The sequence below is a fragment of the Gossypium arboreum genome, chromosome 1, assembly GCF_025698485.1.
Source record: "Gossypium arboreum isolate Shixiya-1 chromosome 1, ASM2569848v2, whole genome shotgun sequence".
NCBI lineage: Eukaryota > Viridiplantae > Streptophyta > Magnoliopsida > Malvales > Malvaceae > Gossypium > Gossypium arboreum.
Window position 1 is genome coordinate 6,338,903 of NC_069070.1, and position 13,141 is coordinate 6,352,043.

At 29.3% G+C, this 13,141-nt stretch overlaps 1 protein-coding gene and 1 long non-coding RNA gene across 4 annotated transcripts; both read left to right on the forward strand.

Annotated features, from left to right (window-relative positions):
• Window positions 1-3,486: 3,486 nt before the first annotated feature.
• Window positions 3,487-4,362, forward strand: LOC128291401 (uncharacterized). Its single transcript, XR_008281185.1, has 2 exons — window positions 3,487-3,539; window positions 4,155-4,362. It is a non-coding gene; the product is annotated as an uncharacterized LOC128291401 (long non-coding RNA).
• Window positions 4,363-8,417: 4,055 nt separating this feature from the next.
• Window positions 8,418-11,500, forward strand: LOC108483051 (protein ETHYLENE INSENSITIVE 3). Of its 3 annotated transcripts, none has more exons than XM_053026762.1 (2): window positions 8,418-8,815; window positions 9,146-11,500. In XM_053026762.1, exon 2 carries the CDS (start codon window positions 9,284-9,286, stop codon window positions 11,126-11,128), a length of 1,845 nt encoding a protein of 614 aa, XP_052882722.1. In that variant the 5' UTR covers window positions 8,418-8,815; window positions 9,146-9,283; the 3' UTR covers window positions 11,129-11,500. The 3 variants fall into 3 exon arrangements, with proteins under 3 accessions (XP_052882722.1, XP_017641724.1, XP_017641725.1); XM_017786235.2 differs by having other exon boundaries at window positions 8,418-8,712; XM_017786236.2 differs by having other exon boundaries at window positions 8,418-8,712; window positions 9,269-11,500.
• The last annotated feature ends 1,641 nt before the right edge of the window (window positions 11,501-13,141 follow it).

The window sequence follows — 13,141 nt, forward strand, 5'->3', positions numbered from 1 at the left end:
TCCTTATTTTCCCATCTTTTTTCATATCACTTCTGAATTTATTTTGGTTTAAAGCATGCATAGTATTCATCTTTGTTAATTTGATCCCTCTATTTGGCGAGTCGGGTTGGTTTTAGTAATTTTACCTTTTCTGGAGTAAGTGGTTTATTTATAGCAATATTTAAACTCCGATTGAGGTCGTGTCATGGGTTAATTGATCAACAATTTAGTTGGAGAAATTATCACATACCATTCCATGTATAAAATAAGTAATATGATTATGAGAGAATGTCTTTTTTTTTATATATATATTTTCAATAAAATCAATATAAATTTTACTGAGATTTGAATTCACGTCATTAGTATCTACAAAACAAATTTTGTTGTTTCAATTAAAGCTTTATTTTAAGTATTTTATATGTTCTAATTTTATTATACATTTTTCACTGATATCATTGGACTTCTTTTACCCAAATAATATAAAAATAATAATTAATTACGAAAATAGGTATTTATTATAGTATTACAGTACTTGGATGGTACTGCCTAGACACCTGACATATTGGCTGTACCAGATTAAAATATGATGATCTAAAATATTTAGGGATTTGATTTATAAATTTCTCATTTTGATTGACAATTGAAAAAAAGTGGATTTAATAGAAGGATTTGAATAGTAATAACAATTTGACTTGAATTTTTAATTTTGAAAAAGTGTAACTAAATTTCTGGAAAAAAAATAGGAGATTAAATTCCAAACTTAGCATATTTTAACTTTCATTTTTTTCCTTTTTCTTTACATTGTAGAAAATTGGTTAATTTTCAATTTTAATCTCTCTATTATCTTTAAAATCGAGATTTAATATTTATGCTTCAATTGCTAACATAATTTGGTTTCTATATTTTTATAATGTCATTAATTAGTCTAAATAATTAATATCGTTAACTTTTCGATTAACATGTTCTATGGTTATATATAATTTGAAAGCAGATTTTAGATCCAAAAATTGGATAAACTAAATTCTTGAAAACAAAAGTAGGGCGACTAAATCCCAAATCTATAAAGTGTATAAGACCTAGAGTATATATATATTGATACAATATCTAGAACTGTTTATAACCCCTCCAACCCTTAAATAAGAGAATAAATGCGATATATCTTCCTATATTGACAACAAAGTCAATACTAACCGAGTAACTCGCTTGAAGACTTAAAATATATTTTAATCTTTAAATTTTAATAAATAATTGATATAAATAAAATAATTAACCTAATGCGAAACATAAATCAACCATTATAATATATATATATATATATATATATATATATATCCTGAATCCCAATAGATTTATTACTTATGAATAAAGAAAAACAAAGGATTAAATCCAAAATCGACTAAAGCATAATAACCAAAAATCACTTAAATAAAATATCGAAACCTTATAATTTTTACCATGAATTTCAAACATTTAATTAATCGAATATTAAATCATAACATCAAAATCCATAAAATTTAAAAGAGATTTAGATGTCACTTGATAGAACTGTAAAAATCTGATATAAAATCAAATAAATTATGATCTATTATGTAAGATCATCAAGAACAAATATGAGATGTGGAAGCGTACTTAAATCCATTGATATTTTGAAATTTTTGAGTCTTATAGTTATGATCTTCCACTTTAAAGAAGGTAGATCTCTTTTTCAAAATATGGAATGTTAGAAAGTTACATATGTAACTTTCGCATGTTAAGCTTAATTTGGCAACTTAACTTCACACTTTTCTTAATTTGGTATTTAGTTTTTTTTTTTAATTTAGTACTTGAATTTGATACATTTTTCTAATTTGGTATCTAAGTTTTCTTTGTCCAATTTAATATATGAATTTGAAATTTTTCCTAATTTGATACCTAAGGTTTTTTTTTTTTGTGTGTGTGTTCTAATTTGGTACCCTAACTTGTCAAACATAATATAAAGGCTTAATGACAAATTTGGCCACTAACATTTACATGTTTTGTCAAAATGGCTCTAATTGTATTTTTGAGCCTTTTTTGGCCATCAACCTTTATTCTTTTTTTCAATCCGTTTTTTCTAACAAATTTAATGAATAAATTTAAGGTTACAAATTTTCTTTTCTTTCAAAAGATTTCAATCTTTCATACGTTTGTCTACTGAGAAGTTTTTCTATTGATTTAATTTTGTAGATAATTATGTTTATTTTCTTTAAATTAAAATTTATTTTTAAATTTAATGTATTATTTATTTATTTTATTATTTTCCACATGTAATCATCTTATTGAGTTATCTAAGTAATAAATTACATCTCATTAAAAATATTTCACATATGAAATTCCACATCATCCTTACTAATTTTTTTTAACCGTATTTTCATTAAATCTATTAGAAAAAGCAGATTGAAAAAAAGAACAAAGGTTGATGGCAAAAAAAGGCTCAAAATTACAATTAGGATTATTTTGATAAAACATGCAAACGTTAGTGGCCAAGTTTATCATTAAGCCTAATATAAACTACTCCAATGTGCTAATTGTAACATTCCGAAATAGGGCCTAAACGGAACAGTGGTTGTGAAACCACAAATTTAGGGTAAAAAAAATAAAATAAAAATATTTTATTATTATTTTGAGGTTCATGGTATGATTACATGATTGTGTGAAAATTTCGTGATAAAATTCTATGCATAAAGTGCTTAAATTGAGGTTAGGGACTAAATCGAATAATTTGCAAAACTTGCATTCTAGAAGTTTTAGTATGAAATTATTTTGGAATATTAATTAGGAGATCTTAAATGGTAATTTGACCAATTTTAAGTTCATGGACAAAATTAGGACATGGAAGGAATTTTGAAAGTTTAGTAAGGAGGGCATTTTGGTCATTTGGTTATTAACATTAATAAAAGGTAAAAAGATGATAAAATTGTATCATCTTCTTCAAGTTACCAGCAGAACCTTACCTCTCTCCATAGCTGGGGTTTCTTCAACTTTCAAGCTTCATAGTAAGTGATTCCAAGCCTCGTTTTAATGATCTTTACGTTTTGAAGTCCCTAGCTCGATAAAGCTTATGCTAGCAATAATTTAAGTTAGGAATCAAATTTGGAAAAATACCCATAGGTGAAATTTGTGTATTTTGATGTTTTATGATGGAATATGAGGTTTTAAATTATGTTAGACAACTTGTGCTACTTGGTTTTAAGTGAAAACGAGTAAAAGGCTTAATCGGTAAAAATACCTAATAGTCATAAGTACATGTTAGTGTGTGAATTTGATGTTGCCATAGAAGGAAAAATGATCAGCATGTCATAAAACATAAGAAAATAGGATGAAGTTTAATTTACGAGCCTTGGGGAAAAAGTGCAAATATGTGAAAGTTTAGGGCAAAATGTAATTTTTCCAAAGTTTGAGTAAAGGGTTGTTTTGATAAATGTTGATATTAAATAAGCTAAATTTGCTATTATAGATCAAGAAGAGCGAAATTCGAGAGTAGATCGGGAAAAGAAAAGTAAAGGACTAAATTGTAAAGTTTAGTCACATTTTGTATCGAGGTAAGTTTACAGTAAATAAATGCAATATTCTTTTATTTTACATTATTATTGTCAATTTCAGCATTTATATATTATGTTATGAAAATATTTAAAGTCGAATTTAAGGTGAAGTGACAGAGGAAAAGTGTTAGAAAGCCCGGTTGAACCCTAGGAATGTTAGGATATTAGGGTTGACAGACGTAATGAAATGAGCCATGTAAGTCCATATTAGAAATATGGCTTTGGAGACAGGATTGAGCCATGTAAGTCCATATTATATATGGCATTGGAGATGAGAATAATTCATGTAAGTCCATGTCAAAGACATGGCATTGGCGATATTGATAGACAGAACGACCCTAGTATCCTTAGTATTCCGAGTGGTTCAACGGGTCAGGATACGAGTTAAATTACAGTGAATTAACAGCAAAGGAAAAGTAGATTATACTTATGAAAAGGAAAGGTCGTAAGAAAGAAGGTAAGGAATAAAGAAGAAGATAGAAATTGAGAAGTAAAGAAATTTATGATGTTAGATGATATTATGCATAATTATCCATTATGTTGAATGTTGTGATTTATTTGCTTGTAAGATTACTAAGCCTAGTGCTTAATCTCTTTATTTTCTTCTTCTTATAGTACTTATCTAGTCACTCGGGGATCGAAGGAAATGTCGGAGGCCGATCACACTATCAAAGAAATAACTCGGTATAATTAGACGTTTTGTTTTGTGTATGGCATGTATAGAAACTTAGCCACTTTTGGTATAATATGAACAATGAATGATGTGTAAATACTTGCTAGTGATTAGCTAATAAAAATGGCCGATGATATGCATGTTTATTAATATGTATGATTGAATGGTGATTATCACATGAAAATTATGAAAAATGTGAAAGTAACCTAAAAACAGATTCAAGTAACAGCAATGACGTAACTTTGAAAAATCACTAAAAATTGTATAAACATAGTTTGAAGATGAATAATATATGAAATTAAAGCTTATTATGTCTATTTTCTTATGGAATAATAAAAATAGGTAAAGGTATTATATTTCATGATATATCTGAGTTTTAGTGAAACAAGGTCAGAGCGATTTCTAGAACCCCTGTTTCAACTTTGGAAATTCACAATAAATTGTACAAAACTAATTAGAAGGTATACTTTATATGGTTATAATGTTTGTTGAGTCTAGTTTTAATAGAAACAAACGGCTTAGTGATATGAATTTTGTACAGGAAGAAACATGGTTCGTAGTAACAAGAGGTTAGTGCAGTCGAGTTTTGAAACAGGGGAAACTTTAACTAATAAACTGTACTAATTGGCTAAGTCAAAAATTCTAGAAAAAAATTAGTAGATATATATATGAGTATAGTTTCATGAAAAATTTACGGATCTTAATTTCGAGTTTTGAAACTCGATAAATAAATTTTTAAGTAACCATGACGCAGAAAAACAGTTTATTCTGAAAATTAAAATAAGTGATTTAGAGTTGTTTAAAAGGTAAGATAAGTTCAGTAACACCTCAAGCTTGACTCCGGTGATGGTTTCGGGCGTGGAGGCGTTACACTAATAGTGTTTTTTTATATGCTAGTATAAGTAATCAATGTGTGACCGACATGTAGTAGATGACATGAATTTTTTTTTTAAAATGTTCACTACTTCTAATTTAATTTATTTTAAAATTTAATTTAACATAATAAATTTATTTCTATTTTAGTTTTTAAAAACTCTTGTTTTCTTCTTAAATATTAATTTTGTTAAGCTTGGCTCAAAGCACCATTTTTGAACATGAAATTACTTTAATATTGATAATATATTTTTGGAATTGAAAGCTTTATAAAACCCAAGCCATGCTTTTAAGTATGTGGTCTCTTTTTATCATTTTTGCCATTAAATTGCACGTCGTCTGTAAAATGTTGATATGCATGAGTTATTTTTGTACCCTCGTAAAAAATTAACACAATTATAGTTTTGAGGTAATTTGTACGATATTTAACAAGTTTAGGTATCAAAACGGATTAACAAAGCTTCGATACCAAGTTAGGAAAAAGTGTTAGGTTCAAGCACCAAATGAACCAAAAAAAGCTTAGGTACTGATTAGGAAAAAAATGTCAAGTTCGGTTATCAAATGTTATATTAAGCCAAGTACAAATGATGAATAAAGTTATTAAGTATTACATTTGATAATAATGCCTTCCAATAATATAAGTTCATAATTGTCTATCGATACTATTATTTAAGCATTTGATTAAATTGATGTCACCTATTAGTTAAATCTCAATTCGGTTGTGAAATGATTAAAACTCGTATTTTTATAAAATAAATTATTTTATTACGAGAATATTTTTATTTTATTTTTACATTTTTATATTAAATCAATAAAAGACACTTAATTTAAACTTTTACCCATAATAATTAAAGTTTTAATTTCACTAGTTAAACCAAAGCTTCAATTTGCCTAGGTAAGGAGTTTGGCCTCCCAAAATTAAAAAATTGTGTTTTAGATCCTTCAAAATTAATAAAATTTAAATTTAATCTTAAAAACTATAAATATGTAAATCAATACAAAAGTGAAATACATTTTAACTCTTTTAAAATATATAACTTAATCTCATCTCTCTCTAAACATTTCGACTTAGCTTTTGCTTTTAATAAATATATTTTATACTATTTTTCACCTACATCACATATCAAATGCAAATCCATATTTAACAATATTATTATTTTACTAACAGGAAATGGTAAGCTCACAATCCAAAAGAGTGGGTTCGGATGGGCGGTGCGTTTAGCTTACTTTTTGTCTCATGCTACAATATCTAATCTCACCGCCACTGTTGTTTTTACACTAAATCTCCACGGAATTTACAGATAAAGTTTTTTATTAAGTTTTTTTCTTTTTAATTTAATATAGATATAATTTTAAGGTTTAAATATTAGGGTCTAAAATTATAGGATATAGAGTTTTAAGGGTTTTTCTTACAAGATTTTGTAAACAAATTATTAAATTAATCTTACTAAAATTGGTCTTAAATCTTGAAAATAAAATATTTAAAAGAATCAATGATGTGGATTTAGCCATAATTATCCTTCAAACTTAGGGACCGTGATTGCAAATAAACCCTTTAAAAACAAGTATTATATACCATAATATATGTTCATATAATACATACAAAGAAAATGATTATAATAAAATAATATATTTATTAATATTTTTCCTCGTAATAATATATTTATTAATCAATAAAAGAAATGCCCTACATTGAATAATAAAAGAAGATAACATAGGATGAAGTGAAACCAGTACCTCCCTAACTCCAAGGCCTCAAATAATTGGAGACTGTTCAGGTTCTGCCTTACACATTGGTCAATTTCTGATATCGGTCCATCTACTTTACTCAATTTTGAATTTAGCGTTTTATCTTTAATTTAACATAATTTAATAATTTATTTTATATTATTATTAGTTAATTTAAATAGTTAACGCCTGAATTATTTCCATTAAAATGTTGATAAATTCATCCCAACGCAAAAAACATATATATATTTTATCAATTTAAATTTTTAGTTAAATTTTATTCTCAACTCGTTAAAAAGTTGAATTTGACTGTCGATTTTTAAAAAGAGTCCAATTATTTTTTAATAAAAATATTTACTAAAGTGTTATATTTTTAAACATGACAATCCGTGATAATTCATGTATATTTTATTTTATTTTTAAATTTTTATGAATTTTTTAATATTTTAAAATTTATTTATTTATTGACGTGACATATAAGACATTTAATGTCGATTAGAATGAAGTAGAAATAGATTGCCAGGTGAATTGTTACTCCATGATTAAAAATTAGTCAATATTTTCTTAAAAAAGAATAAAGACTAATTTAACAAAATTAAAAAGTAAATTTATTAATACATTATTTTAATCGGAATGATCCAATGTTAACTTGGACAAGTAGTGAGTAAACCCAAAAAATTATATTGAAGGGACTAAGATAAAAAAATCAAATCATAAAATTTTTAGAATGAAATAATTTTTTCACTATTTTAGGCGTAAAAATATTAAAATCTATTTTTAAAAAGGAATTTATATATACAAAGAAGGGGGGCAGCGACGCTGTTTGCCCCGCTCCCTATGCATCTGATTTGGACCAACTAAAGGCTGAAGTAAAGAAATTAAATAATTGAACTTTAAGGATTACATTCTTAAATTAAGCATAGTAAAAGGACCAAAACAAAATTTGACCCTTCTATATATTTTAAGATATTTTATAAGAAAAGACGTATATTTTTGTCTGAAGATTCAAGAGGTTTGGATAAACCTGACGTTTGCTCGCTTTCCTCCATTTTCACTTCTTTCTAAACTCACTTGATAATTAATGTGTTTATGTTTGCATGTTTGATTTAAGTTGAAGTTATGTTAAGGGTGTTGTTGTTAGAATTTTGTTCTCTTCTTATAATACATAAAAGAAATTAATATTTTTATTCTAATTTTTTCTACCGGTATAATTTAGTTTTAAAAACAATGAAAAACTCTTTGAACCTTTAAAATTTAATGACTAACTAGTAGTTTGAGACAGTCCACGTGTATATTATAAAAATTTTAAAATATTAAAAACTTAAAAATTCATAAAAAAGTTAACTCCAATAAGCTTTTATTTTTAAAAACAGCATTTTGACTAAAATTAAAGGTGGATGGTAAAATTATCTTTAAAAAAAAAAGAAGAAGACTAAAGTACCAAAAGGGATAAACATTAAAAAGCTAAAATTTTAAATTAGAAAAGGACTAAAATTTTAGAAATAAAAATAGAAAGATTAAATGTTAAAAGTTCAAATAGTATAGGGATTAAAAGCAGAATTAAACGTATATAATAATTTACAAAACCTCAATAATTTCTCCCACTTCCTCTCTTTTTTCTTTCCACCTATATTCCTCCTTTCACAATCAGCAGCAGGGAGATAAGTAGCCACCACCCTCTCCTTCCCATCTCCTCTCTATTCAATAAACAATAACTCTCTCTCTCTCTTTCTCTCTCTCTCTCTACACTAGTAGAAAGGTTCCAACTTATAAAACAAACTAAAGGGATAATATTCTCTCTCTCTCTCTCTCTCTCTCTCTCTCTGAAATTCTTCTGTTTGTTGCTGAATTTACTTCTTTCAGCTTTTTGGAATAAACCCAAACTGTGGGTTTTTCCTGGTGAGTCTTGTTTTTAGATATGGTTGAGTGGATCTATCTACATGCAAATGAATTTGTTTCACTACTTTCTTTGTGTTTTGATTATTGATCCATGAAATTTCAGGTTTTGATTTCTATTTTTGGTTTCTTTTGATAGTTTTCCTTCTTGTGTTGTGCTCGTGATTGATAAAGATGAGGTTTTTGATTTTTTGATTTTGTTAATTTATTTTTCTTTTGATTGTTGGTTGATACAGCTGAGGTTTTAATTGCCTGGTTTTGGATTTTTTTACCTACTATATAAAAAAAAAAACCCTAAAAATTCTGTTCTTGATTGATAAAATTGAGGTCTTGATTATATCTGATGGGGTATTTTTAATCAAAAAATTAGTTTACTGGTGATCTGACTTGTATTAGATGGGCTTTGTTAAGTAATTTATTATTGTTATTATTACAGGTTAACAAAGGCTTGTTTGTGGGTGATTTGAATTTGTATCAGCACTTACTGGTAACAGTAGAAAACATAGTTTTGGGGAAGTTGAAGCTTATTGGTTGACTGAGAGATTCCCTTGAGTTTCAGGCTTATCTTGGAATAATGATGATGTTTGATGATATGGGAATTTGTGGGGATATGGATTTCTTCAGTGCTCCTTTTGGGGAAAAAGATGCGGCCACAGCAACTTTGGCGGCTTCGCATGCTGAACCAGTGGAAGATGATTATAGTGACGAAGAGATTGATGTGGATGAACTTGAGAGAAGGATGTGGAGGGACAAAATGCGTCTCAAACGACTTAAAGAACAGAACAAGAGCAAGGATGGGGTCGATATTGTGAAACAGAGACAGTCTCAAGAACAGGCGAGGAAAAAGAAGATGTCGAGGGCGCAAGATGGGATATTGAAGTACATGTTGAAGATGATGGAAGTGTGCAAGGCTCAAGGTTTTGTTTATGGGATTATTCCGGAGAAAGGAAAGCCGGTAACTGGGGCATCTGACAATCTTCGGGAATGGTGGAAGGATAAAGTCAGGTTTGATCGTAATGGTCCTGCCGCTATTGCCAAGTACCAGGCTGATAATTTGATTCCCGGCAACAATGATGGGTGTAACCCGATTGGTCCAACACCACACACCTTGCAAGAACTTCAAGATACAACGCTCGGTTCCCTTTTGTCTGCACTGATGCAGCATTGTGATCCTCCTCAGAGGCGGTTTCCTTTAGAGAAAGGTGTTCACCCACCGTGGTGGCCTACTGGTAACGAGGAATGGTGGCCACATCTCGGATTGCCTAAAGATCAAGGCCCTCCCCCTTATAAGAAACCTCATGACTTGAAGAAGGCTTGGAAAGTTGGGGTTCTCACAGCAGTAATCAAGCACATGTCTCCCGATATAGCCAAGATTCGCAAGCTTGTAAGGCAGTCTAAGTGCTTGCAGGACAAGATGACTGCAAAGGAAAGTGCAACATGGCTTGCTATCATCAACCAGGAGGAGACCTTGGCTCGAGAGCTTTACCCCGAGTCCTGCCCACCTTTGTCCTCCGGTGGAGGAAGTGGATCTTTGGTTATAAATGACTGCAGTGAGTATGATGTTGAAGGGGCAGACAACGAGCCAAACTTTGATGTGCAAGAGCTCAAGCCCGGGAATCTAAGTTCATCTGATTTGAGTGTGGATCGAATGAGGGCCATCCAACAACCACCTTATTCTATTAAGGGAGAAGTTGTCAATAATTTGGACTTTATGCGAAAGAGGAAACCAAGCAATGATTTAAACATCATGGAACATAAGATCTACAAATGCGAGTTCTTCCAATGTCCCTACAATGAACATCGCTTAGGTTTTCATGACAGGGCTGCCAGGGACAGTCATCAATTAACATGTCCGTATCGAAACTCCTCCGCACTGTTTAGTGGTTCAAGTTTTAATGTTAACGAGGTGAAACCTGTAATTTTACCTCAAGCATTTGCGCAATCCAAGCCAACTGCACCTGCGGTTACTTCCGTCCCAACATCATTTGATCTTTCAGGACTTGGAGTTCCGGAAGATGGCCAGAAAATGATCAGCGAACTCATGTCGGTTTACGATAACAACATTCAAGGCAACAAAAACATGAATCCCAGTAACAATCCAATCACCGAAGGCCAAAATATTCTTCACCCGAAAATCCAACAGCCACAGGATGAATACTTTCGTGGTCAAGGAAACTTCTTCGAGGACTCCAGCATGCCCAATAACCATCAGATGTTTCAACAAGGGGAAGGTCAATTCGACCGGTTCAAGGGCCTGAATTCTCCGTTCGAGACCGAACATAACAACAACAACAACAACAGCTTCCCGCTGATGTTCGGGTCTCCATTCGATTTGTCTACTTTCGATTACAAGGAAGATCTTCAAACAGTTGGGATGGACACCATCCCAAGGCAGGATGTTTCAATCTGGTTCCAGTAAAACGGTAACGCCTGTCGGAATATGCACTAGCTGAAACCTTTTTTTTTTCACTTGGTTATTGTAATTTTCTTCCTTGTGTGTAGCTGTAGGAAGTTTAAGCAAGCTTAGCAGCTCTTCATATGGGGCTCCAATAAAAACACAAAAAAAAACATGGAAAGCACCGTAGGATCTTGCTACTGATTTACATAGGATATTACTGTCTCATAAATAAGTTAGATGTATTGTCTGTATGGGGTTTTTTCTTTATTACCTTCTGTCTTAAAACTTTTTTATCAGTTTACTACCATGATGATGTTTGGTAGGCATCTGATTGTGAGTGTTTTGTTGGGTACATATGGTTTGTATTGAAATGGAAACTCATTTGTCAGTTAATGCATCTTGTTGCTTATACCAATGTGAGGTTTAGACCCACAGTAGTTAATGGATGATGATGATGATGTTTAAAGTTGACCATCATCTCTCTTTCGTGGAAGATTGAAAATGGAAACTGCATCTTATTTCTTTTTCTTTTTTAAATTATGGTGTGATGTTGCTTTCATTGTTGAGTTTATTTTTTTTTATAGTATTAAAACATTTCATTGTTGCAGATGGTGTTTTATGTGCAAAATCCATCTCCCATTTCATGTTTTTGTCCTTTCCTTACAATTAAATCATAAATTTAATTATTATACATTATCTGCTTTAGCTGTCATGAATGAAATGCAAGCAACCAAGTACTTCTGTTTCATTTTAGTCTTACTTTATTATTATTATTATTATTATTATTATTTTTAATTTTAATCTTGAATCTGAATTAAAGACATAACACTCAAGTACTTGCTTTGAATTGGAAACATTTCAATTTTTGGTTAAATTCTGCTATTAGTCCCTGTATTTTGTAAAAATTATAGATGTAGTTTCTTTATTTTTATTTGGTCAATTTTAGTATTTGTACTTTTTGAATTGATCAATTTTAGTCTCAATACAATTTTAAAATTTTAGTCTTGACTTAAGCAGGGGCAATTAAATTTGTTTAGTTAAATTCAATTTTCGGTCTTGTACTATGCGTACAATTGTAGATTTAGTCCATATTCTTTAATTGGACTATTCTAGGTCCTAATACTTTTCAAAATTTAAAATTTTAATCTTGACACGAATGTCAATCGTAAATCTATTAACTGAATTTTAAATCAGTAATATATAGAAATAACAAGTTGATATAAAATTACACATTTGATGATATGCTTGTATCATCAGGTTTTGAGAATACATAACTTAAACTGGGCGAATTTAACAGGCTAAAGTTTTAAAACTCAAAATAATGCACAAAGACTATAAAAGACAAAATTAAAATATAGGAACTGAATCTATAATTTTCATTAAGTACAGGGACTAATAGCAGAATTTAACCTTCAATTTTCAATATAAAAATCAAAGATTCATGAAGGTGGCGTCTAATGACTTTCTTCTAGTGAGTAATTAGTAAACGGTTTAGGCAGATCAGAGGATAGTTTAGGAAATTTATAATTTTTTAAAAATAAATATATAACTCTACCTTTTAAGTATATAAAAGTTGCCAAATTAACTCGAATTTCAATATGATTTAATCTAGTTTAACTATCTAAATTCGCTTAATTTTAATTTGAAGATTATTCGAATTTAAAGTTATCTGAATCTACAATGATTTGAAATAGTATGTCGGAATAAAATAAAAACCCAAAATAACGTTTCTTACCTTTTGTTTTTGCGTAAAACGATCTTAAATCAAATTTGACTAAATTGAAAATTTTGATAAACAAACTCAACTAAAATCGATCCGATTAAAAATTTAAAATAATTCAAAAATTATTAGAAAAACTCTAAAGAATCAAACCCAAAATAATTCAAAATTAAAATATCTAAACATAAAATAATTAGAAATTTTAAATTTTAAATTAACTCAAAAATCATTCAAACCTAACTTATTTAGAGAAAGGAAAGGATGAGAAATGGATTCAAACAGAAAAGATATTATTAGGTTTGACTTTATAGTAG